Source organism: Pristis pectinata, chromosome 3 (genome assembly GCF_009764475.1).
Source record: "Pristis pectinata isolate sPriPec2 chromosome 3, sPriPec2.1.pri, whole genome shotgun sequence".
Classification (NCBI taxonomy): Eukaryota; Metazoa; Chordata; class Chondrichthyes; order Rhinopristiformes; family Pristidae; genus Pristis; species Pristis pectinata.
The window spans coordinates 89,532,353-89,560,029 of NC_067407.1; the positions used below are offsets into that span (position 1 = coordinate 89,532,353).

The 27,677-nt window shown below is 39.7% G+C and overlaps 2 protein-coding genes across 2 annotated transcripts in view; one reads left to right on the top strand and one right to left on the bottom strand.

Moving 5' to 3' along the window:
• LOC127567882 (protein sel-1 homolog 1-like) overlaps positions 1 to 398 on the bottom strand; it is a 47,512-nt gene extending 47,114 nt beyond the window's left edge. Inside the window, exon 1 of the mRNA XM_052011047.1 lies at positions 247 to 398. Coding sequence (XP_051867007.1) covers positions 247 to 325 — 79 coding nt within the window. The 5' untranslated portion in view covers positions 326 to 398. The remainder of the gene's footprint in view (positions 1 to 246) is intronic.
• A 517-nt stretch (positions 399 to 915) lies between these two features.
• Positions 916 to 27,677, top strand: part of LOC127567988 (ADP-ribose glycohydrolase MACROD2-like) — an 874,651-nt gene continuing 847,889 nt past the window's right edge. Inside the window, exon 1 of the mRNA XM_052011231.1 lies at positions 916 to 1,159. Coding sequence (XP_051867191.1) covers positions 916 to 1,159 — 244 coding nt within the window. The remainder of the gene's footprint in view (positions 1,160 to 27,677) is intronic.

Consider the following 27,677-nt stretch of genomic DNA (forward strand, 5'->3'; position numbering starts at 1 on the left):
TCTTCCAGCATTTTCTGATTTTATTGCAGGGTTAAAAATCTACTGCTCACTGGAAAGAAGCTCATGATGATCATGACAGAGGTAAGTATCTGTTCTCAGTAATGTTGACTGAAGTTTAAACATTGGCCAGGATATGGAGGATTGCCTTGAAATTTTGTCTACAGTCCCCCGAGAGGGCACAGCAATTAATTCCCATAGAACAAGGTAAACAGAAGGGTAGCGAGGTAGTTCATTGAAAATACCTACTTCCCAAAAGGGGCGGGATCATGATCAGAACAATTAGCAGCAGCTTGTCCAGAGCCATGACCACCGAGAACAGCGACATCGACCCAACGCATTAACTTCATTTCAAACTCCCCTCTCACGCCGTTGCTAAGCGACCACCGCGCCGAGCTCAACCAATCGAGGCAGCCCGTCAACCTTTCACCCGGAACTGATTTCTGCTCTTCTCGTTTTCTTCTCCCAACAATAGTCCACATTTTAAATTGTTCTGTTTGTCAGAGATGTATCTCCGTATTGCCTAATGCAAGCAGCCGCAGACATTTTGATTGGTTTTCTTCAACCGAATAAAGTTTTTCTATGGTATATTATTCGGGCTGCGGGTGAAGGAAAGAATTCAAGTCCAATAGATGGGGCCTGAGTTTACAATTAAAAAAAGACATCAATCTACTTTAAGAAGAGCAAGATTAACTGGCCGCATTCAGATTTCGGCACAGTTCAATCCTAATGTTTCTTTTCAAACGAAACATCGTACAATTTATTCTCGACACCGGAAACTTGCAATGAAGTCGCGGGCATCGCGCAACCTAACTTGACAGGTTGCGCACAGCAGGTTAACTCCCTTGCTGGCCTTATGTGTGCACCTAACTACCAATAGCAGGCGGCAGGAGTGCTGATGGACAGGTCATCAGTCCAATGAACGTTGAAAAAGTTCCTCCAAGGCCCGGGGGCGGGGCCGAACCATCACGTTGGGTTGAGCAGCAACAGCTGTGTCGTGCTTGGAAACCGAAGCGGTTTGTGGTCTGTGAGAGGGAGACTGAGGAACAACTGGCGGCCTGGGCAAGCACAGCCTCAAACAGCTGTTCCTGTCACATTGCACCCAGGCAGCAGTATCAACGAAATAGGAAGGGAGCCATGCCAAAAGAAAAGAAATCCACAGGTGGGTTGTGCTGGAAGTCGGCGTGTGGGCCGTTGCGGTGTGTTCTTATCTGTCAGTGGTAGCCGGGAGAGAGGCAGGAACCGAAAGTTCATCCCATCCTTTTAAGGTGGAAGGCTTCGCTTCACAGGTTATTATTTAATCGATGTAGGCTCCGCTGGCTGCATTGAACCCCGAGTAAAGCTTCTTGTTGTCATTTTAGAGTATGCAGACTAGGCCTTGAAGCGCAATCTGTCAATGGTAGAGGGGGAAGAAAGAGCACGTACCCACTCACTTTCACACGCGCATATATGCTACACACTTTCTCTCGCGCACACATGCTATTTGCACTGTTAATAAACACAAAGAACTGCAGGTTCTACAGTCTATCCTGGATAGAATTAATGAAGCTGCTGCCTGAAAATTAACATTCTTTGTTTCAGTATGAAGGATAGTAGTACAGTTTTTTGTGTAGACAGTAAAATGCAGTGTATTGCCCAAATAATAATTGGTAGCGTCAGTAGTCCATGTAGTAAATCCCCTGTCTAGTGCAACTCGTCTGAAATACACTGGCCGTACGCAGGCATCTGGCGCAAGCATTTATGTCAGCTTAAAGGGGCACTGTTACATGTTAACGATAGCAGTCTTCAACTGAGATGCAGTGCAGAAATATTAAATGTACGATTACTAATTCAACTACACTCTTGTTTGGCACGCTGAGTTACGAGCACATCTTGAATGCCAGAACCATCTTGAGAGTTTTCTCGTTCTTTCTGAGTTGTGTTTTATGCACTTTTTTTTGGGTTGCATTTTGAATTCTTTAGTCGGTAAAGTGGTTTGAATGGGCAAGCACAAAAAGAAAGATAAAACACTGCAGGTGCCAAAATCTTGAAATATTAAACCAAAGATGCTGGAAATAGTTACTAGACTAGGTGGCATCTGTGGAGTGTGAAACAAAGTTGATGTTTCAGTTTGATGATTTCTGATCAGAACTGTTCTGATGAAGGTTAATTGACCTGGAATAGTAACTCTGTTTCCCTCTTCACTGATGAGATGAAATGCAGCTGACTGCTGTTTGCCCCACAGATGCACATGCCAGTTATTGCACGTTCTTTCCTGAAATAGGTTAGTAGGCAAAATAAACAATAGTTGCAAGTTTATTACAAATCAGTAACACTAAATGTTGCAGCGAGACTTGTACATGCAGTAAAATCTTGCATTCCCCCTCTCTTTCCCCCCCCCAATTAAGATGCAGTTTTTGCTGAATTTTCTCTGAAGTATACCACTGTTCATACCAGGGAGTAAATGTCCACAGTCAGAGTTAGAAAGAAGGGATATTTGTCAGCATCATAACACAATACAGTGTGTTGGCTGATAAGAGGATCTTTTTCCAGGAAATAATGTCTGCTTTGTTATATTTCAGTGTTCAATGTTTTATCTATGGGAATATGGCAATAGAAGTAGGCCATCTGAATGTAAAGTGTCAGTTACTTCGTAATAACATTTTCAATGCCTGTTGATTTTAAAAATAAGATAGCAGTTGTAAACACTCTTGTTCGTGATGTATAGCCCTGACTGGACAGTAAAGAAAATATTGTCCCTTCAAATAAGGGAATTATTTGAAGGGACAATATTTTAAATGAGTAATTTGCATCTTTCCAGATGGATATTCTCATATTTTAACTTGTTTCCTCTATGATATCTTGACTACTACTTTTAATTTATTTATAACATTTATAATATGTTACTCTATTATATAAAAATCTAATATCAGCCATGACAAATTTGTGACCAAAGTACTGACTGTACAGCATTTCATTGTCCTCCTGATTTTTGGCCATGCCAATGCTTGCTTTAGTTGGCCCTTGTTGCTTTCTGTTTTGAGAATTGACTGTATTCTGCAACCACTTTCACTATCACGAGTGTGAATTGTTGAACTTAATCTCAGGACACAACAAATAAAGAAATCAAGCCACATAATTGGGATGTTGAGTGGTTGTTAGGCTTTTGTATGAAATGAGTTTCAGATAATGGTTAAACTGTATTCTGTTCATTTTTAAACTTGTTTGAGATGTGGGCATTTTTTTCAAAGATGGCACCATTTATTGCCCTTGAAATAGCAAATTTTCAACTGCTAGATATTGACAATGAAGAGGAAGAGTGTTTCCTTGCTCAACTTGTAGTTTAGTGAGGAAGGTAGAAAAAGAAATTGAAGAGCTTGTTTCAATCAAGTTAAAAGTGGTGCCTGATGGTTAAATTTAGTATTTGAAGAAACAGTGGGGAAATTATTTTCCCTTCCTTTCCATTAAGACATCATGTCCTGCTGAGCCTACTCCTAATAGAATTGGGTGCCTGTTAGGTCATAAATGAGCTTTGTTGGGAGGGTTGGCTTGTTACCTGTTCCACAGTGTCCATATGCTCATTTTATGCTTGAGAGTATTTTCTGTTTTGATAAAACAACACTTTATTGTTCAAGTCAGCAGTATTAGCAAAAAAAAGTTTGTGTTATACATATAGCATAGTTTATAAACTTGTATCTTTCAATATAAACTACATATTTTTATATTGGTAAATGAGCCCCAAGTAGAAAGCCAAGTTTCCCGTAACACTTGGGGCAATGGCTTCTCAGTTAACCTATTTCTGGGAATTTTTCTGAATTGATCATGTTTATGGAGTTGTTAAATGTTGTTTGAAAAATATTGCATTAAGTTTATTGGGAATTTTGCAGGGCAGAAAATAGATATGGAATTGGGGTTTGAAGTCACCTGGATACTAAGGGACCTTATTGAGGAAGTTTAAATTTCGACCAGGTTTCTAAAATATTACTTGGCATTACTGTTTAATGTATAAAATGATCATGGACCCATTTGCAACAGGGCAGATGTTGACAAAGTATGGCGTTTGATGTAATTGACATTGTTTGGAATACAAATATAAGTGATTCCTGTTGCTTTTTAAAGAAACATTTTAGCTACAAAATGAGCAACCTACAGTTACAGAGTATATATTGTAGAGTTATATAATAAAGTGAAACATAAGTCACTCTTTTAAACCCGTTAAATAAAAGTGTAATTGTTTTATGCTGGATAATATCTAACATTGTGTTATTAACTTAATGCTTTATGTTTGAGTTTCCTGAGAAAGCCATTGTATTACAAGAAACACAAATGAAGTAGTCACAGGAAAAGGAGAATCAGGTCAATTAAAGATTTTTTTACTGTTCTCCAAGTAATAAATCTGAAATAGAGTAACATGGTCAGGAAGTGTCCAGTGCCTATCAATTCAACAGATTATGACTCTGCCAGATATAATTACAAAGGATTAGCATTTTCCCCCCTTTATATACATCCTGTGATGTTATTATTCCCAGCTGCAATTTTTCAATGTATGAATTGTAGCCTGTTATTTAAAGGGGAAAAATTCAGGTGGGATGAAAATTGCATACTCCTTTTTGACATACATCATTAACACACTGCAATTTCAGTATCTGAAATGTGTTTAAATAAGCAAAATAAAGTTTATTATGCAGTTACACAGCAAGAAAAATGCATCTAATAGTACAATTGGAAATTTGATCTTTTCCAGGCAGAGCAGCAATGACTAACTGGCAGGTATGGATGCTAATCAATGTTAGTTTGTGAAGTATTTACATTTATGGAGCAACAGGGTTTATGGCATTCTTCTCTAATAATATAAGGAAATAGCATATTGGGCAGAAGGCAGAATGAGTCAACTGATAGTGGTGGATTTGAATCTACCCATTTAATCATTTTCTGGAAATAGCTATGAAAAATAAGGCCATCCAAGTTTAAACTGGATATGAACTCTCAATGGGAGCTTCCCATTTCCGATGGTCTTATTTAGAGGTTTAAATGTTTGGAGCGGAAGAAGCAGTGCAATGATGCATTTCTCTGGCAGAACATAGAATTTAAAATATTATCTGTGCAGCTCCTCACCTTTTAAATTGTTGGTGCTTATGTGGGATGCTGAGAAAGGACAAGTATTCTATTGTCTAACCCTCTAACTCCCTTTCATCTTGCCACCCCCTGCCCCCCCCCCAAAGTAAAATGTAGTCTATAGCAATGCAATGTGCTTTCATACCTTTTCTGTGAAAGTTGACCCTTTTAAGTATTAATATGTTCTTGAGCATTGAGTTCTAAATTTCCAAAGACAATGTCAGCAAACTAAAAGGAAAATAGTTTCATCATTGTAGATAACAAATCGGCTCGGAAGTTTAACATTTTATGTGGTAAAAATTGGAGAAGGTGGCATTGTTCAGACATTGTTACTATCTTTCTGTGACAAAAGAGAAATCAAAAGATCCTGTCAAAGCCAATTTGAATACACATCTAAAAATTACATGTTGGAACTTGTACATTAACCCAGATAAAAGATAGATGGCACCAGCATTTAAATCTTGGGTATTAAAGGTGTAGGTGGAGGACTTAGTAGTGTGCTAGATTTCATACCATTTAGATAACAGGACTTCCATTTTTTAAAAAAAACAATCTAATGATTTTTTTTGTGGTCTTCTGGAACAGTTCTACACAAAATTTAAACAGCATAAATTAATATATATATAATGTCTTGTATGAAGCAACGTGAGGGAAATTGAGGTGGTAAATACTGAGTACACTCTGAGGAACTCGAATATGGGGCAGAAGTTCAACAGTTCAACTTAATTTTTTTAATTATTGGTACCACATTAAAGACTGCTGAATACACACAGCAATTTGACAAGAAAAATAACTGAAACCACAGCTGTCTCTGGGTAGGGTTAAATATGTGCAGGGAAATGGGTCTAATCTTTTTTTTCCAACTCCATTGCCCTTGTAGCTTGGCAAAAAAAAGGGAATTATTCTGAAATAAAAGCAGAGGTACTCGGTGGGTCAGACAGCATTTATGTAGAGAGACAAGTTTCAGGTCGATGATCTTTTCTAGCAAAGCTCAGTGATTTGAAATTTTAACTGTTTCTCTTTCCACAGATATTGCCTGAACTGTTGAGTAACTCCAGCATTTTGTTTCTATTTTGGATTTTAAGCACCTGCAGTTTTTTTTTGCTTTTTGAAAGGGATTATTCTCTTGGACCAGTGTAGCTAGGAGTTAATTCAACAGATGTGATTTCTGACTAGCTCGGTGGAAGATGTGAAAAGGATTAATTTCTCTTAGGTTTTATGGCTTATAGTATGGCATGATTATTGAAACAAGATAATTTTTTGGCCTTCAAGTTTGCAAATGTCTTTTCCAGATTGAGTTATCTCTATAAATGATTGACAATAGTAGAAGGTGCATCTTTGCAGTTCTGTTTTGCAGATGCATCAGCACTGGTTGTGATAGCTTATGAAAGTGACTCAGTATGTGTAGGATGGCTCTCGAGTTAAACTGTCCCATAAATAAAACTGCAGAAATGGTAATTCTTTGTTCTTATTAGATTTTTGAGGTAGTTCATTTTGTTTTCATTCTTGGTTTCCTTCATTCCTGCATTTCTTTTCACCAACTGACAGAATTGGTGAGTGGTTAATTTGACATTTTCCATTAATTTATTGCTTAATCTCTTGAATTTAATGTACTATAATGGAATAAGTAAATGGATGTTCTCAATACTGGGCAACCATACCTTGGAGATTTTCTGCCTTCTGCAGTGATCTGGTTTGAATGATTTCAGCTAGTGATTTTTGGATTGTGAAATTGTTCTAAAATTTTCACTGGGTTTCTTTATTATAGCCTGAACATAAATAATGTCATAAAAATGAATTTCAGTTTTATTACATTTTTCCTCTAAAGAGCAGAGCAAAATGCAAATCCAGTCATGACAGATTTGCAGATGAAGAGTCTGCAAAATATCTTCAATGTTGAAGAGTATCCCACCAGCAGAACTTTCATTTTTTTTAAAATGTCTTCATGATGTGAGCATGGCTAGTAAGAACATTTGATTTCCTGTTCGTAATTGCTCCTAAGATATTGAGTGTGAGCTACTTTGAATTACTGCAGTCCATTTGGTGACACTCCCACAATGTTTTTCAGCATGGAGTTACAGGATTTAGATATAGTGGCAATAAAGAAATGTGGTATTTCTAAATCAGCTTGCCATGTGACTTGGAAGTAATTTGCAGGTGGTAGTAATCTTATGCATTGGCTCCCTCTGTCCATCTAGGTGATAGAATTTGGAGGGTTTGGAAGGTGCTGCAGAAGAAGCTATAGAGAGTACCTGCAGTGCTGTTAGTAGATGGTGTGCACTGCAGCTGGTGCACTATCTCGGGTAGGAGTTTTTAGGGTGGAGGACCACATCTGTGATGGTGAGTTTCCTGAGTATTGTTGGAGCTCCATTCATCCAGACAAGTGGAAAGTGTCCATCAGTTTTGATTTGTTTTGTAGATTATGGAAAAACTTAGGAGGTATGGTGTTGTATTAATTTGAGCTCTGGTTATTATGTGTGGTTGTCACTACTGCCAGTTTGGTAACATCTTAAATTTGTGTTGTCATATATGGTTTGCAGGGAGGTTTTACTACCCTAAAATTGATGGTAGTAACATTTTAGATTTGATGGACTTGAAAATGTGGTGAGGGTCCGTAATGATAGATGCCGTCGCCCTGAGGCGCTGCCTTCTTGAGGCACCACCTCTTGAAGATGCCTTCAATGGTGGGGAGGGTTGTGCCCGTGATGTAGCTGGTTGAGTCTACAACCCTCTGCAGCCTCTTTTGATCCTGCACCTTGGAGCCTCCGTACCAGGCTGTGATGCAACTAGTCCCAATGCTCTCGACCGTACATCTGTAGAAATTTGCAAGAGTCTTTTGGTGACATACCAAATCTCCTCAGACTCCTAATGAAGTAGAGCCGCTGACGTGCCTTCTTTGTGATTGCATCAATGTGTTGGGCCCAGGACAGATCCTGTGAGATGTTGACTCCCAGGATCTTGAAGCTGCTCACCCTTTCCACTGCTGACCCCTCAAATGAAGACTGGTATATATTGTCCCAACTTTCCCTTCCTGAAGTCGACAATCAATTCCTTGGTCTTGCTGAAGCTGAGTGCTAGGTTGTTGTCACGACACCACTCAACCAGCCGATCTATCTCACTCCTGTATGCCTCCTCATTGCCATCTGAGATTCTGCCAACAACAGTGGCATTTGAGCTGTGCCTAGCCACATAGTCAGAGTGTAGAGAGAGTAGAGCAGTGGGCTAAGCACAGATCCTTGAGGTGCACCTGTGTTGATTGTCAGCGAGGAGGAGATGTTATTACTGATCTGCACTGACTGTGGTCTTCCAGTTGCCATTTGGCTTAATTGCTCTGTACTCGTAATTGCATAAATCTTCCAACACTCATTCTGATCATATTAGCGTATCCTTCTACTGCTTTCTCAATTGTATGTTTATTTTCTTTTCCCCTGAATCTACTCATCCATGAGTTGTACAGAATACTTTATACATTTCAAGAATTGAAGCTCTCATTTTCTCTTGTTATTTGTTATCCCTTTGAATTTTTCTTTGTTCCCTCCTCCCCACCCCCCCGCCATCTCTTGAGTTTATAAACATGTCTTCTGGGGCGGGCAGATGGAGTTGCTCTATAAGTCAGATTATTATCTGAAGGCCAGTAGAACTTGGATTTGAGATTTGACAGGATTCATTTTGCTTAATAATGGATCTACCGTTTACTGTCTTGTAAATACTTGTATTTGACTATTCCATTCAAGTGACTTTGTCCATACACTTAGGTTAATGCGTAGAATGGCCTTTTGGGACAGAACACTAGAGGCAAAGCCTGGAATTGTTCAATGATGCATTTATCCCTGTGTAGTTGATTCTGGAATGCTATGTCCTGCTTCCTTGTTTTTTTTTGCACCTTTCTTTATTCTGGCATTAAGCAGTGTATCTAGATTTTTGTGTTTGCTGCTTCTGGAGTAAACCCCAGGATAATTAACAACATCAGCAGTAAGAGCCAGGTTTCAAAGCTTGTTCTTGCAAAATCAATCAAGTGTTACTGGAAAATACTTTCTTTAAATTCATAGAAGTACTTGTGATAAGAGGCCTGAAAAGGCTATCACTGGATGAATGATCCTTCCCAAATTTTGGCTAAGAAACCTGGGTACTCTTTTTAAAAAAAAATAATTCCATCTTGCTTTCGACTGACTAATTTTATTTTGTTCAAAATTGCTTTGCACCGAGTCTTTTACAGGTCTCTCTAATGGGTGGTATTCAGTAGTATTTAGAATTTTTTTTGCAAAAAAAAATCACAGTAACATCTTTCATACAGAAATAGGCGTAGAAAAATAATCCAGACGATTTACCAAGAAAGAAAGAGATGGAAACCTAACCTGTTGTAGTAAGTTAAAAGAGCTGGCATTAGAATTGGGTTTTAGGGGCATTTTTCTGCCTCCTTTTGACATTTGTACTGATGAATGCAGCTGCTGCCTGTTTTAGCAGCTGGTCCAAATGATAGTTTGTTCCTTTAACTATTGGGTCCAATTACCTGAAGGCATTGGGCATTCATCAAGAATTGGGTGGAGGTTAAAAACCTGGTCATGTGGTGCAAGGCATTTTCAATGTTAATGTACCTGGCACAGGTGTAGCCTGTACCTCACAACTGTTCTATAGCAATCACCTGAGACTTTTTACACTGTGTCTGGAATTCAAAAATGGAGTAAGTTCGCAGAACTTTCACGTATAAACCTCAAGGAAAAATAGTGGAAAAAAAAATCCAATGTGACCTTTGTTGTCCTGTCTACCTCTTGTATAGACCCTGGGAATACAAAAGCCAAGTGTCACTACTTGTTGAGATTCTGTCTGTTCCCAAAGGAACTCTGGGTCTGGCCTTGATTAAATGGTGCCTTGATGTCAAGGGCAGTTACTCTCACTTCACTTCTGGAGTTCCAACTCTTTTGTCCATGTTTGGACTAAGGTTGTAATGAGGTCAGGAGTTAAGTCAATATCAGAATTAGGTTTGTTATCATTGACTTGTATGTCATGAAATTTGTTTTGCAGCAGGACAATGCAAAGGCACAAAATTAGTATAAATTACAAAATAAGTAAATAGTGCAAAAAAGGATGACAAGTTAGTGTTCATGAACTGTTGTGAAATCTGCTGGCAGAGGGGAAGAAGCTGTTTCTGAATCATTGAGTATAGGTCTTCAGGCTCCTATACCACCTCCCCTATACTAGTAATGAGAAGAGGGCATGTCCTGGGTGGTGAGGGCCCTCACTGATAGATGCTGCTGCCTTGAGGCACTACCTCTTGAAGATGTCCTCGATGGTGGGGAGGGTTGTTCCTGTGCTGGGAACTGGCTGAGTCTGCAACCCTCTGCAGCCTCTTGTGATCCTGTGCATTGGAGCCTCCAGTGGATGCAACCGTCAGAATGATCTCCACTGTACATCTGTAGAAATTTGCAAGTCTTTGGTGACGTACCAAATCTCCTTAACCTCCTAATGAAATAGTCGCTGGTGGGCCTTCTTCATGACTTTGGTAGAACCCAAAATTTGTGGTGGAATACTGAAAAGTTTGTTCTATTTTCCTGTGCTGTACTATGTTCAGTCAAGAGCCCTAACATTCTCGTGTAGTCAGAATTTTTTTATAAGCCCATTGTTACTGTACTTGATAGTGTCAGATTGGTGAAAAATAAGTAGCTGAATTAACACAGTTGATGTGAAAGTACATTTCTGAATTGTGCTGATTTTTGATTTTGCTGGAACCACCCTATAAACTTAAGAAAACAACTGATATTGCATAGCATGTTTACTTGTGTGTGTGACTCTGGGAGATAAGCACAGATGATTTAACTTTCACTCTAACTCTAACTAAATGTAGGTCTTATCCCAGCTGTCGTAATTCATGTTATCAAAAATCAGGTGGTGCAAAGGCTAACAACTGGTTCACGGGGTCTAGTCTCTCAAAATCCGTCTTCAAAGCATAAGGTCTATAGAATGTTTTTCGAAAGATAAATGTTTATCTTTTTCAAACAATTTGTTGTTTACTTTTTAGAAGTAGCATTGGCCCGACGTTGCATTTGTTTGACTCGCTATTCAATCTCACTGAAAAGGTGGTGTGGTAGTAAGGTTACCATAGAAATAATCCAGATATTTCAAATTCTACAATGGTAATTGGGGAATATAAATGTTAATTAAATTTGGAATTAAAAAAAAATCTAATTTTGGTCATAGTGACTATGAAACTACCATTTGTTGTTTAAAATGCCATCTTGTTAATGTCCTTTAATGGAATGATAACTATCATAGAATCTGCATAGAAATGCTACATTATGGCATTGTACAGCATAGAAACGAGCCCTATGCCAACCATCAGGCCCCCATCTATACTAATTTCATTCACCAGTACTTGGTTGATGGCCTACTATGCCTTGCTGATTCAGATGCTTATTAAATTTTGGGAATCTCTGCCTCCACCACCCCCTCAGGCAGTGTTCCAGCTTCCAACCATCTTCTGCATTGGGGGGGTGGGGGTGGGGTGGAAGAAAAATTCTGTCCTTATCTGATCTGACCTATATTGGCTGTTATCAGTCCTCTGAAATGTACTGGAAAGCCACACAATTAGAGGGCAATTTGGGATTGGTGATAAATGCAGATTCATTGACCAGCATTTTCGGTACCAAATTAGTATGACTACATTGTATTATGGAAGAACACTTTGTAAAAATAACACTCATTTCAGGTGGATGGTCATCCAATCGCTATGATTTTTTAAATTTATAATTTACATGACCATTTTAAGTTTCGATTTGTCATTATTCTCTGGCTTCTACTGTTCTGGTTTGACTTCTGACAGAATGTTGCAGCTAACTTGTGGACCATGATTTTAATATCATGCTTTGATGTGGATTGGATAATTTCTAGTCTCCTGTTACCTCATTATTTCCAATCTTGGATATTTCTCAGAAGATTGCATTGGCTAAACGTCAGATCCCTTTAGTCTCCAGCATAACTGTAGGGAAAAACACCTTGTCTCATTTACTAAGATTGAATTCCATATTTCACTTTTTTAAAAAAAAATTGCTTTAACTTCCTAATGAAACTTCAGAGTTAAACATCCTATTCCTTGTTGAATGTTGACTGGAAATGTGGACTTTTTCTTCAGTGTTGCATGATATATAAAGTGTCTGGAATGAAATAATGTGCAGGAATCTGAGGAGGCCTTTAATTGTCATACTGTGCAATTTGAATCCTGCCAGTATATTAATATTTCAAATTTACGGGTGATTCTCAAATTGAAGGATGATCTTGAGGGTGAATATGATCAAATTTAAAGCTGAACCTAATCTGAGCCATTTATGGAAGAACTCTGATATATCCCAACACATTTTTGGTGCATCTTTGAAACTGCATTTCATCTCTCCCCAATTTCCTGTATAGCAATTTTTTAAAAACATTCAGGTTACTAATATCTTAATTGCAAACACTTCGAGAGACTTTTCAACCATATCAGCCACCACTTGCATGAGCCTCATTCAGAATCAGATTTATTATCATTGACTTGTATGTTGTGAAGTTTGTTGTTTTGCAGCAGCAGTACAGTGCAAAGACATAAATTACTATAAATTACAAAACTAAATAGTGCAGACAAAAAGGAATAATGAGTTAGTGTTCACGAGTTTCATGAACACTGAGTTTCATCCATGATCCAGTAATCCCAACACAATTGTGTTTGTGATTTTTGTTTCATGCCTTTCATGGGTATTCAGAAATTTAAGGTTGAATTAAATGTTCTAACTACACCCTACCATGTTATTAACTTGGAATGTCCTTGAAAGTGGGTGTTGCGTTCACTATTTTTTTCAGTCCCCTGACTCCAACAGAATCCTATGTCAAAAATACTAAGGTTTTTCCACTCGAGTATTTTCAGTTGAGTCCATGGTCCAGGTATTTTATGATCCTCAATAAATTAATTAACAGGTCCTACCCAAGTAATGAACGCCCAACTTGTGGACAGCCCATGGGTACAAATGAGTGTTTGGAACAGTGGTAGGATGGATTTGCCGGCTACTACAGGGCTGCAGGCATCTTCTGCCAGGTGGGAATGGGGCATTTCTGTGTGATTCCTCTTCTCCTCTCTCTCTCTTAACCCCCCCACCAAACATTCCACCTGAGCCACAACAACCAAGCCAAGCAGAGCTTGGGGTGCTGAGCAGACTCAATTGCTCACTCACTGAGTCAGTGAAGCTGGCTGGTGGCCTCTCTTCCTGCGCTTGCTCGTTCCTCCTTTGGAACTATTTCTGTGATCCTCTCCCACACGCTGTTTTTGTTGATTTCCGACGTACTCCGCTGTAACCTGGGGAGGCCTTGTATTGCATTTAAAGTCACTAATGGTGGTCTCTTTACGTATTATTTCTAAATTTAGTACTGAAGGCTTGAATTTGCAATTCCCCTGAATCCTGTAGGTGGCAGAATGAGAAGGTCTTAAGCAAAGTAAAATGGAGAATTATGTACATTGCACAGTAATGATTTTTTAATCAGTTTGTTTAAAGAAATTATTTAAGATGATATCTTTGTATATCCAGAATAGAGCTTATTCCTTAGTCTCTTAAACTGCTCAAGACTGACTTGATCTTTTGTGCTCATTGCAATGAATGAGTTGAAATGGGATCATGCTATGTATTTATTTTTACTGAAGGAAATAGTATGCATTTAGCAGTACTGATGGGGTACTTTAATTCTGTTCTGATAGCTTTTCAAGCAATATTATAAGAATGAAAAGTGAAGTCTGTCAATCTCTGAAGTAAAATTTAGTCTGTGTGGAGTAATTTTGTATATGAGCCAGAGAAAAGTATCTTTACAACATGGCTATTTGTATTGTGTTCATTAAACTTGATTAGCCATAAGAAACTGAGAAAAAGAAAGAAGAATCGAAGAGGGTTGCGGGATGTGGGGGGTAGAGGTGTTTGAGAGGGACAGGAGTAAGAGAGTACTTTGTTAATTTCAATGTTACTGTTGTTTATTAAAACAAACGTAAATTTTGGACAAACTAATTATCTGCAGTCTTTCGTGGACAAAATCAGTGCTTGACATTACACTGTAGGTGGTTCATAGTGACAGAAAACATTGATTAAACTAGAGAGAAAAGCAGGAAGCTGTTTTGATTCTAATCTTTATTTAAATTAAATCTATTTGAATTTTGAAAACAATTAAATCTTTATGGAGGGTATCAGTTAGCAATGTGATAGGAGTGGCGAGGACAATCTAGATCAGGAAGGCCAGTACAAGTGGGGCAGAATGGATGGCAAACAAGTTCACAGATAAAGGATTTGTCTACAGAGGTTGTAAGGTAGGAATGAATATTAGGAACACCAGGATGCTTGGAAGAACATTAAAGGAGGTAGAGGAGAGAATGAGAAAGATGCATTTGATGGCTATGTGTAACTACAATGGAGGTGTTAGTGGCTCTTTCTCTTGCATATACGCCTCCTCCCACTGATGGGAAGCTGGAGATTTTCAAAATGGTGAGCCAGAGCTGAAAGGAAAGACAGAAATTCAAACACTTAAGACATCAGAGAATGCTTGTGAGAGTGATTATTTTCTCTGACCACATATGCTACACTGTGGAATGTTGACATGAAATGTGGTTAGGGGTGGAGGGGGTTGGGGGTAAGTGGCAAGTGGCATAAAAGCATTTGCTCTCATCTTTCTCACATTTGTAATTTCCTCTGTTCAAAATTTTTATAAGACGTGGTCTGACTTTGAAAGCTGTCATATCATTTTATCTCCTCTTCCCCATAACACCAGCATTTTGAGACTGGAAATGTAACATTTTGTTTGATTGTGGTTAGGGCAATATCTTAATGCAAGAAACTATCTAAACAACTTTCACGTGCATGTAATCTTAAAAAAAAATTAACACCAGGCTACATGAGATAATTGGGGGAGTTGACTGAAATGTTGGTTGAAGAGGTTTTTTTATGTACAAGTCCTTCAAATAGATTGTGAGTGGTTTAAAAGGGGCCCAAGATGGCTTGTCTACCACTTGCAGAGCCAAGAGAGATGTGAAAGAAGCCAGAGTTAAACTGCAGTTGAGTGGGTTGTAGAGGGGTGTTTCACTAAACTGTCCGAAGTCTGGGGTGGGTGAGTTACAAATTCACAAAGGTGTTTGTATAATACTCCTGTTCAGAATTTTAAAATCATTTGCATTGGGGTGCTGAAAGCCTGTTATTCTCGGGGTTCTAAGTGAGTAGGACTACCTTCAGTTTAAGTAGGTAGTCTCAATTATAAGCTTGGATGTAAACATTTATAATAGAGATCTAACTATTGGAACAGAATACACAGCTTCAGAATGGGGACTGAATAAGATATGTATGTGATTGTCCAATTTTCTCCCATCCACTAAGTCATCAGAAGGGCATTATTAGTTGCACACATATAATAGTCTTAGAGATCAATTTCTTGCCTTCTCTTAAAAACAAAGAGAGCATGAAGTTTGTTGCTTATTGAATTTTCTTCCAGTTAAAACTTTTTACATGTGGATGGAAGGGGGGTGGGGGTGAAATCCCAAATGTTGCATGGAGAATTTATTCTGATTTGTATTTACCTCTGTGGTATTTTATGAGGAAAACTTTCTCAGACAGGCATTTTCCTATCATTTAGTTGGAGCATGATGGTGTTGAGATTTTGCTGGCTTTTGTTAAATTCCTTCTGTGTGGCTGCTGGCCATAACCATCACAGCTAACTTATTTCTTTTTATTGTCGCAGAAAGATATGAAGTATACTAGATAGGGCTTGTGCATTCTAATCCCTTCTGTATAGTGGAAAAACTTGATAAACTTTTTGTGTTTGCATACATCCCCGAACATCTGAATAAATTAAGATCTTGTACCTTGTTTGATACGATTAGTGTGAAGTTGCAGAAGAGGATGGTTTACTGATGTAATTTGGCTTCTTGTTCAGAGTCAAGAAATTGCCTTAAGATGGTGCAGGAATTCTTCAGTTTTCTGAAGTAATTTTGCAAAAAATATTATGACAGTTAATTATTTCCCACCTGTTAAGTGTGGAAAGATTTGTAGCGGACTGTTAAAACTTGTATTCTATATACTAGATGCTATATTTTCATAGAATGACAGTTCTTTACAGACTTAGCAATGTGACTGATAGTCACTTATTTACCTACAGTGGGTAAATAAAGTACTATTTATATTTTCCAGGAACCAATAAAAAAACACTTGCTTCACTGTATTTTGGCAGATGGGGAACGTACAAATCAAAATCGAGGACAGTGGCTAGAAAACTGCCAGTGAGAAACTACTAAAGACTTGTGAAAGCAACCAATCCTGAATGACCAGTCAGAAGAATATACCAATAAAAGAAACAAAATGAAAGATTTTTTTCTTGGCATCTATTTGTTTTTGTCAGACTTTTGTTTGCCTTCTGAGCCCAAATGAGTTTAAAAATACAGGTTTCTAAACCTATCAAAAAGTTCATACATTTCATAGTACCATTACATTTAAAATGTATATTTGAAACTGTCTTGTTTTGTTTGAGTAGCCTCTTTGTTTTACTTCAATGCTATAGCTTGATAACTGTGTTTGTACCTGACTATCACCTCATTAACCTTGGGGAGGTGGTGATGTGTGTCCGCAGATGTTCTTAGGATGTGTCCATAAGATTTATTGGTTTCTGTTTCGGAGAATGCAAGGCTGACTCTAACAAGAGTCAACCTTGCATTCTCCCAAACAGAACAAGATAGACATATATTTTTCTTAAAGATTTCTCTGAACTATTTGAAAATTATGCAGAATTAGTTTGTTTTGAAGTTGTCTCTCATCAATGTACAAGAAACAGATTTTCTGCTCTTAATCGTTAATAATTGAATATCTCTTGGGCAAGAAAAAATATTTTAGTTCCCATGAGCTTCATTTTTGTTCCTGTGTTGGGAAATGCCACCTTTTTTAAATAGAGCTGTACTTAAGAAAAACATAAAACCAAAAAGGTACAGGTGATGGAAGTTGAAAATAAAAACAGAATATGCTGGAGATACCCAACAGGTCAGTCAGCAGCTGTGGAAAGAAACAATTAACATTTCAGTTCTGAAAGGTAAATGATCTTAAATGTTAATTCTTTGTTTCTCCCTCCATGGATGCTGGCTAACCTGCTAAGTATCTCCTTCACTTTCTGTTACTTATGAAAGATGGTTTACTCTGTTGTGCTGGTGCACTCTTCAACCTTGCTTTCAGGTACCCAGCTTGCAACCACAGAAGGGCCAATAACAATGGCCAAGAGTGACACCAGTCACCTATTTTTAGCCTTGTGTTTCTCTCTTCCCTGCAGTCCCTTCCCCAGAGCTACCTTGCTCTTACCAAGTGCTTCAAGACTTTATATTCATGGGTAAACCACAGGTCTACTTGTCACTTTGTTCTACTACCTTCCTCTAATAATTTGAACCTGTTATGATTACTGCCAAATTATGGAACATTCTTTCTTCCTTACCTCCTGTAACCTGATTTCTTAGAGCTTCACTCCTTCAAAGATGTCAGACCCACCATCACAACAAATGCATTGCTGGTAGACCTGGAGATTTTTTTTAAATTAAATTTTTATTTTAAACTAAATTTCTTAAAATTAAATTTTACATACAGCTTGGTAGCAGGCCCTTCTGGCCCAATGAGTCCGCGTTGCCCATTTTAAACCCAAATTAACCTACCTGTACGTCTTTGCAATGTGGGTGGAAACCAGAGCACCCGGAGGAAACCCACGCAGACACAGGAGAACGTACAAACTCCTTACAGACAGCGACGGGAATCAAACCCCGATCGCTGGCGCTGTAATAGCATCGCGTTAACCGCTATGCTACCATGCCGCCCCTCTTCCCTGCTGCTGACTATTTGCAGTATTCCTCCAATGCTCTAGACCTTTGTTCTGTCTCCTAAGCAAATTAGTCCTGGGAACTTCTACCACCCCAGTATTTCAGCTGCTTGTATATGTCATCTCCAGAAAGTTTCATCCCTTCTCATTTGTAGCAAGACCTGATGGTGCACCCTTCCATGAAGTGTCCTGTAAAGAATTTGGTTCTGTTGTACATAATCTCTTAGGTTCAATACCATTAGAAACCCACCTTGTGAATTAACTATCATACTTCATTATACTCTTGTCCTCCGTTTCTGTGCATTATGATGTAAAATGATTATGGCTTTCCAATGGAATTTTATATTCATGTTTTCAGCAAATATTCTTTCTCCATCTTTCCAATGAAGTATGTTCACTTCAAATCTTGTAGATACTATTTAACTGCAGCAAGATGATCAGAGTCTTCCCACCCCAGACATTCTCTCTTCTCTCCCCTCCCAACAGGTAGAAGATACAAAAGCCTTAAAGCACATACCAGACTCAAGGACAGCTTCTATCCCACTGTTATAAGACTATTAAATGGATCTCTTGTACGATAAGATGGATTCTTGACCTCACAATCTACTTCATGACTTTGCACCTCATGGTCTGCCTGCACTGCACTTTAACTGTAATGCTATAATTATGCATTCTGTTATTGCTTTTCCTTTGTACTATGACGTACTGTTGTTGTGAAGTGATCTGTATGGATAGCATGCAAAACTAAATTTTTTCACTGTCTTGGTACATGTGACAACAATAAAACAATTACCAAAGTGAAACAAAAGGTATGAGCAGATTTACTTGACTACAGCTTGGTTCCATGTGGTTACAGAAAACATTAACACAATACATCAATTTCCTTGAAAAAGGCCAACTCATTTTCTTAATGTAATTTTTTTCCCTACTGGGTCCTTTTTAAAAAATCTTTGTTCAATAACCTCACTGACTTGTTTTCTCTTTGGGTAAACCTCTATCTGATGAATATCAAAGACATGTATCCATTCCTCTGCTATTGCAGAGCAACATAAACATTATGGTTTTCCATCTTTCTGAATATGTACATTACAAACTCGTAATACTTTTTTTTGTTGGGGGGGGAGAAGAAACTTAATGGTTAAAAATGGAATCAGTCTTATCCCTTGTTTTAAAGTCTTATGAGCATTGTTTTGTTCTTGAAACTATTCAATGTAACTTAAGTTTTTCCCACCCTCCAGATTGCGCTGTGGCAATAAGGTCAACAAATGCTCTTCTTGTGCCACCATATTTCTAGGTTTCTTAATGCAGAATGATGGTTTGATACTACTGGAGACAACACCTTCTCAATCCAGGTCCTGGAGTATGCAGATTTCTGTTCAATCCTCAATTATGACTAAATGCATTCCACATCTTTACTTAGTTTTTCTGGAGAAATAAGCAGTCAAGTTGTTTAACATAATATCATTAAAGACTTTTGTCAGCGTATTTCCTTGAGGCATTTGCACGTTACTTAGCCTAAAAGCTTATATGTATGTGCTTATATTGTCCATCAAACATCTTTAAAAAGAATGACCAAACAAACCAGACATTTATTGGAACACTTTTCTTAACTTGTTGGGGATTTACAAGCAGCTTAAAACAATTGGCCTTTAATTAACCACAGGATGTAGCTGCTTGCAACAGTTAGACATTGTCTCAAAGGGAAATATCACATCACGTTACGTGCAACTACTCTGTAGCAGCAAATTAATACACTCTGCATTGCATAATATTCTGCTCCTGCCCTTGTACTAGACCATTCTCTAATCATGAAATTGGCTAAAATTATTCAAGTACATAATAACATTGTCATTTCAAACCTTTAGTCAGAGAGGTGGACATTTGTTCTATCTATTTTCTTGTACTTGAAATTATTAAACTGCATAAATCATGGTTGTTGCCAAGTTGAAGGAGAAAGCTTTGGGTCCTGAGATATGAGCTGCTTTAGTCCAGGAGCTATGGTTGGGGCACAGCAAGATGGCATTTCTAATGAATACAAAGTTGGCAGTTTCTCTCTAGCAGTTGTTAACTGAAGAACAAATTCAGATTATTCATGAGAAATAAAGAAAAATGTAATTTATTCTGCATAGCATTTTAGTTCCTGTAAGCTCCATTACACTCGTAACCCAAAACACCTCCCAGGAGGGAAATGTGTTACTTGACTGAACAAAACCTTTAGCTCGCATCACCACAGTGCAGCCTGACTTAATTGTTATTTCTTTTGGCAACAGAATAATTTTAGAAATAAAGTTAAGCTCCACAAACTACTGAATTGATTACAAAAGCAATGAAAGAGTTTCCCAGATATTAAACATGTCATTCTCTTGGGATTAGATCATGTCACAAGCTATAGATTAAGATGAAACCTGCTCTGAGCCTGGGAAATATGCATGGTGCAGGGAGGGGTAAACACTTCTTTCACAGGAACGACATTAGAATTGTGTTCCAGTGAAAGAAGCAGAACTTGCTGTGCAATTTTTTTTTAAGTACTTGGAGTCACTGAGTCAAAATCGTATGGTATCAAAGAAGTGTGATAGTTGGGTGTTATGGAATAGTTTGGCATTAGTTGACTTACTTGAATGGTTGGTGTTGCACTGGTTGCTTTACTCTTGGTTTGCAACCTTATTTACCTATACACTGAGTTGTATTTTTATTTGATTTGTATTTAATAATTAAACAATTCACCTCGGGTAATTTGGCAGATATTTGCCATCTTAAATTTTTCTGCTTTGGTGTCATCATGGTTTTGGGAGATGTGATTGTAAAAATAATGGCTTGATGAAATTTTTTTAATGTTTAGCTACCCAAATATGGGTAGAAAATGGAAATCAGTCTTTTTGAATCAACTACTGATAAGATTTTGTGAAAATTATGTACAATATATCAAACTGTATCTTAATGAATCAATATCACTGGTTAATAAAATTCTTATGGCTGCATGTTTTTTGTCTGCACCCTTGGTTCTTGTCGTGCTTGTTCATGTGCTTTTTGAATAATACTTTTTCAATGACAAATTCTCATGTTCTCCCTTTATAATGGAAAATGCTTAAATTAATGTTGTAAGGCTTTGACTCGTATCTACCAGCTTGCAGCTAACTTTTGTTGATCATCTTGAATATAAAACCAATGTAGAAAAAAAAAGCAGTGCACCTTTTTGTTCAGGGGAATACTTGAGTAACTTTCAGACTGTTGCTTAGTTGATGGCTTCTCCACGCACAGCTATGAGATTCCATATACTTTCCCAGAATTTGAGTTGTGGGTTGCATGATAGTAAGCAATAAAGATGAAAAATGCTAATGGAGCATTCACCATACTGTCTGTAATCCTTTTCCAATGATTTTTGTGCATTTACTGCTCATTAATCTATTATACTTAATTAAAACATTCAACTCTGATTTGTAAAATTTAAAAAATGCAATTCAGTTGTGTCAACTTAGTTTTTTAAAACCATGAACCAAGATACGGACCCTTGCATCCTTCTCCACACCCTCTTAGCAAATCCAGTCTACAAAGAGGTGGGTGACTGTCTTTTCCCTACCATAGCTGTCCCGAGTGTAGTGTGCACTGGGGATATGCAAGGGTCCATGTCTCAGTTCATCCCCAGCAGCTGCGTAATAGAGGACTCTCTGATCTACAGGAGGTAACACTCATCAGAAATTGGAGACCTATCTCACTGTTGAATGTGGATTATAAGATCACGTCCAAGGCCATTGCCAACAGGGTCAAGTCTGCTCTGGCACAGGTGATCCACCCGGACCAAACCTGTGCTGTACCTGGTAGGAAGATCTTCGACAGCCTTGCACTGCTCAGGGATACCATCACCTACGTGCAGGACAGAGGGGTGGACATCTGCCTGGTCAGCTTGGACCAGGAGAAGGCCTTTGACAGGATATCACACATGTACATGTTGGACATGCTCTCCAAAATGGGTTTTGGGGAAGGAATCAGGAATTGCATCCATCTGCTCTACACAGATATCTGTAGTGCAGTCCAAATCAATGGGTGGGAAACAGACAGCTTCCCCATCAAGTCTGGAGTCAGGCAGGGCTGCCCTCTCTCCCGTCTTGTTTGTGTGCTGTATAGAACCCTTTGCTGAATCTATCAGGAAGGACGAGAGCATCAGAGGGGTGATGTTGCCAGGCAGTGAGGGCACCCAGGTGAAAACCTCCCTGTACATTGGACGACATCACCGTCTTCTGCTTGGACCCAAGGTCAGTTCGCAGATTGATCAGCATCTGCGACCAGTTTGAGATGGCATCAGGGGCCAGAGTTAACCGCGTGAAGAGTGAGGCCATGCTCTTTGGCAACTGGCCCAACCGATCCAATGTCCCCTTCGCCGTCAGGTCTGACTATCTGAAGGTGCTGAGGATCTGGTTCGGAGGGGCCGAGGCGTGCAACAAAAATCGGTGGGAGCTGATTGGCAAGGTGAAGCAGAAACTGGGACTGTGGGAACAGCACTCCCTTTCGATAACTGGGAAGAACTTGGTCATCAGGTGTGAGGTACTCTCAGGGCTGCTGTACTTGGCGCAGGTGTGGCCTGTTCCTCGCTCCTCTGGCTTAGAAATCACCTGTGCTGTCTTCTGGTTCATCTGGGGATCCAAGATGGAGCGGGTCCAACAGGTCACCGTGCACAAGTCCCTGGACAATGGGGGTAAAGGTGTCCCCAATGTTGCCCTCATCCTGATGACCACCTTCGTCTGTGGCTGCATCAGGCTGTGCATGGAACCAAAGTATGTGGGCACCAAGTGTCACTACGTACCGAGGTTCTACCTGTCCCTGCTGTTGTGAAGGATAGGCCTGGTCCCGTTGCTGTGCAATGCCCCAGTCAGCTGGATGTTGCCGCACTACCTGTGCTCCGTGGAAAAATTCTCCCACACCTTTGACCACAAGTCCATCAGGCAGTGGTCAGTGCACAACATCCTGCAGACACTGCAGGAGAAGGACTCGATGGATACTGTCAGGTGGTTCCCTGAGCAGACTGTCCAGACCATCTGGCAGAATGCCTCATTGCCAGAACTCACCAACAAGCACCAAGACCTCACGGCTGGTGGTGAGAGGGGCCCTCCCAGTCAGATTCTTCCTGCATGGTTGGACCATCACTCCCAGCACGTGCTGCCCCCGGGAGGACTGCGCTGGGGACGAGACGGTCGCCCACCTCTTTGCGGGCTGTGGGTTTGCAAGGAGGTTGTGGCGAAAGGTGCAAGGGTCCTTGTCACGGTTCATCCCCAGCAGCTGCGTAACAGAGGATTCTTTGATTTACGGGCTGTTCCCGGGGGGGACACAGAGACGGACATCAACTGCTGCTGGAAGGTCATCAACCCGGTGAAAGACGCCCTTTGGTCTGCCCGAAACTTGTTGGTCTCCCAGCACTGCGAGATGTCCGTAGGGAATGCTGCCGACTGGCACATTCCAGGCTGCAGGACTATGTGCTGAGGGATGCACTGAAGCTGGGTGCAGCCAACGCAAGGGCTCGGTGGGGAAGGACTACAGTTTAGGGTTCTTCTGCCACTGGAGAGGGAGGGGCGGGGTCAGGTGAGGAAGCCTCTTAAGTATTGTAAATACGGGATTGGGGTAGCACCCCAGGGAGCCACCCGAGTGGCATATGTGCTGTGTCTTTTATATAAGAAGGTAACACTAATGATTGATCCAAACACGAATGTAAAGGTTTGCACTGTTTTATTGTTGTATATAGTTTGTTTTTTTATGATGAATAAAGTTTATTTTGGATTTAAAAGAAGTTCCCAGGGGGACACACTGAGACAGACATCAAGTGCTGCTGGAACATCATCAACTCGGTGAAAGACGCCCTTTGGTCTGCCCGAAACTTGTTGGTCTTCCAGCACAGTGAGATGTTTGTAAGAGAATGCTGCTGACTGGCACATTACAGGCTGCAGGAGTATGTGCTGAGGGATGCACTGAAGTTTGGTGCAACCAATGCAAAGGCTCTGTGGGAAAGGACCACAATTTAGGTTCCTTCCTCTACTGCACATGGAGGGGCTGAGTCGAGTGGGGAAGACCCCCAAACACCCCAGGGAGCCACATAAGGGGTAATGGTACTATGGTTTTAAAAAAAATAAGTTGACACAACTGAATGTATTAACCATGAATGTAAAAGTTTTGTACTTTCTTCTTTGGCATATTTTTATTATTATGACCGAAGTTTATTTTTTTAAATAAAAAAGCTTACTGATAACTCGTCACAGCTCTGATCAGCATTTACTGCTCATTAATATATACTTAAAAAAACATTCAACTCTATTTTAAATTTGCATAATTAAAAAAATGCATTTTACTTGCTTTTACTTAAGTTTCTTGGTGAAGGCTGGTAATGCTATTCAAATGAATAAGGCTGGGCGAGATTGGCCAGACAGGGCTGGCATAAAGCAAGGAGGCCAGATAGGAAGTGTTTCCAGTCTCTCAGCTCAGTTTGTTTTGAAACTGCCTTGGATTCAGTGGAGTCCAGAGGCAAGTGGTAGGTCAGTAGTTCCAGTGCTAGGGGCTGTAGTCTGGAATGCCCTGATGGTCATGGTGCAGCTAGCTGGTGGTTCTCTCCTGAACCAATGGCTGAAGGGAAACACAATTCCGCCCATTATTGAATCTGATCTTGCCATTTTTTTTCCAGAAGTGCATTTTTAGATCATACCAGTTAACTTAATTAATAATAATAATCTCCATCTTCCTCCTCCTGTGACAGGGCAAGTCTGATCTGGGAAACAAATAAAACTACAGATGTTGCCTCCCCCTGGGGGGGAAGAGTGAGCTGTAAGTCAAAAGACTAAATGCAGATAGGTGACGAGGAGTTTGTGTACTGATCATTAGCAAGGCATTTAAAAGAAACTGATTGAGAGTGCGACATAAACTTGATAACGTGAAATGATAGAGCAATCTACCGTTCGTTCCAGCAAGTTGCCAAATGCCTAGATGGAAGATAAGATGTTCTTCTAGTTTATACTGAGCCTCGCTATAATATTGGAGAAGTGCTGCAGACAGACAGGTCAGAAAAGGATTAAAGTGGCATGCTGCAGGAAGCTTGGGTTCACTTCTGTGGACTGAACGTGGTTGGTCTGTGAGTGATCACCCAGTCTGCGTTTGGTTTCTCCAATGCAGAGAGACCACATTGTGAACATCAAATGCAGTACACTAGAGTGGAAGAAGTTCAAGTTCTGTTCTGCAGGATTAGTGTCATAATGTGCAACAGTTAGATGGCAGTCCCTTTTTATGGGCCCCAGATGGTGTAAAGGGAAGGGGGAATATGCTGTATTTCCTATGGCCTCATGGAGAGGTGCCATGGGACGCTAAGTGGTCGATGGGAGGGAAGAATGGACCAGGGAGTCACAAAGTGTGTGGTCCCTGTGAAATGCAGAGAGGAGAGAAGATGATGTGACTGGTAATGGGATCACATTGGAGCTGATGGAACTTGAGGATAATGCTAATAGATCATACTGATATGTTGCTATCTGAGCTATCAACTCATCTATTTTAATCCAAATGCTATGTGCATTCAAATAAAGATGGGAAAGGTTCAATTCTTTTTCAACAGTTTTATTTTTACTAACTCTGGATTTGCTCTGTTCTACATACCTTTTATATTTTCTGCCCCTTGCTTGTCAATTTTCCCTTCACTATCTTGTGCCACTGTTCTCTCATTTCTTCTTGATTATTAAACATCCTGTTCTTGGAGCCCTCTCCTCACCTATTTAGTTTAAAGCCCTGTCCACAACCTTTTTTATGTGATTCACTAGGACACCCCACATGATTCAGATGAAGCCATTCCAATGGAACAACCCTTTCTTTCCCCAGTACTGTTGCCAGAGTCCCATGAATTAGAACCCATTTCTACCACATTATGCTTTGACCCACACATTTACTTCTCTAACTCTATTTACACTTTACCAATTTGCATGTAGCTCAGGTAATCTGGAGAATATCACCCTTGTGGTTTTGCTTTTCAACATTGCCCTGAGATCATCATTAATACTTCAGCAGAACCACCTTCTGTGTCCTACATATGTCAATGGTTGCCCATGTGGACCATGGCAACTGATCCTCCCCCACCCACTTCCAAGTTCAGCTCCAGGCCAGTAGAGATATATGTAACCCAGCACCAGCCAGGCAACACAGCCTATGGGATGCTCCCTCTTTGCTGCAGAGAACGGTGTCTGTTCCCCTAACCGTGTTATCCCCAGTGATTATTTGCCCCACTTGAATGGTTCCCTGTGCCCTGCTGCTATGAAGAGTTTGCACCTCCTCCTTGTCCCAACCCTTGCTACACATGGAGCAAAAGCCTCCTCTGGAAATAACCTATGGATCCCTCTACCTATGTGAAGATGCTTTTAAGCAGTGAGCATCCATGACCTGAAATGCATTGCCTGAGAGGAGGGTGGAAGCAAAGTTATGAGCAACTTTTTAAATACTTGGAAGGGAAGTGTTATGAGCCAGGTTGCTATTTGGTGAATGTCCCTTTAAGGCACCTGGACAGTAGTGTGTGAGCGTGTGTGGTGTTATCTCAAAGACAGCAAGACTATAACAGTATGCCGGCTGTTTTGTGCAGAGAGTCGAAGAGAGACACACTGACTGCTGGTCTCTGTATAGATGGATGAAGAACAATAGCTGTGTCTGTCACTACAATCCATGTATGGATTTTTGGAGCAATCAAGTGGAGTCCACTTTGTCATTAACCTGTGCTGGAAGGCAGGTATTTCTGTGGGCGACCATGTATTGAATGCCTTTAGGGTGGCAGATACTTCGGAACAAAGCAGTGGAGATCATTGGAGATTGAGGTGTCATATAGGTTCCATCGTGGAACAAGTGGATTTCCTAATTTCTCTCTATATTTTCTCTCTACATTTTCTCTTCAGTCAACAGTGGTTTTGCAAAAGCCTTTGCTCACATTTCACCTTATGACTTGCTGAACTGAACTTTGAGAACTATTCCTAGACTTGGGGTTTGGGAATTTGCCACACACACACTTCGAGTTTAGTTTTGGGGTTAATGTTTAATATCTAATGTTTTTACTTATTATCACAAGTAGTTATTAATAAAATAGTTTCTAACACTCATACGTGACTCGGTGTGTTAATATTGTTTCTGGTATGTAACAGAAGAAATTACAGGTCTCTGAGGCAGACGGAGGGCTCTGGGATGAATTGAATATGTTTCAGGAATAGGTCCAGGAGGCCAATTTGCCCCTTGTGTAAATAAATGGCATCTGTTGCGGCATGTTTTGTAACTAGAGGCCACTTATTTAAGGCAATTACGCAGATTTTTGTGATGTTGCAGTAATTTGGAAAACACTACCTGGGGTAATTCCAGAAGATTCAATAATAGCTAATATAAAGGAGGAAGGAAGAAAAATTAATGGGGTTTAGGAGAAAGCAGAGAGATGGGATTAATTGGATAGTTCTCCCAAAAGGCTATTACAGGCATTCTGGGCCAAATAACCTCTTGCTGTGCTGTAGCAATTGATTTGATTCTGTGAACCACATCCATCCTGTTCCTACTGTCCAGGCGGTTAAGTGCTGTAGGTTCCATTTTTGTGATCCATGGAGTGGGAATGAGAGGACCAATGACCTGCTGAAATCTAACAATTTTGTTGATCAGATTTTTGCAATGAATGTATAAAAGTAGTTTTTTTAATGAATATTCAAAAAACATGAAAGTACATTTTAAATGAAGCTCAGCAGCAACCTTGCCAATGCCAAAAGGATTTATAG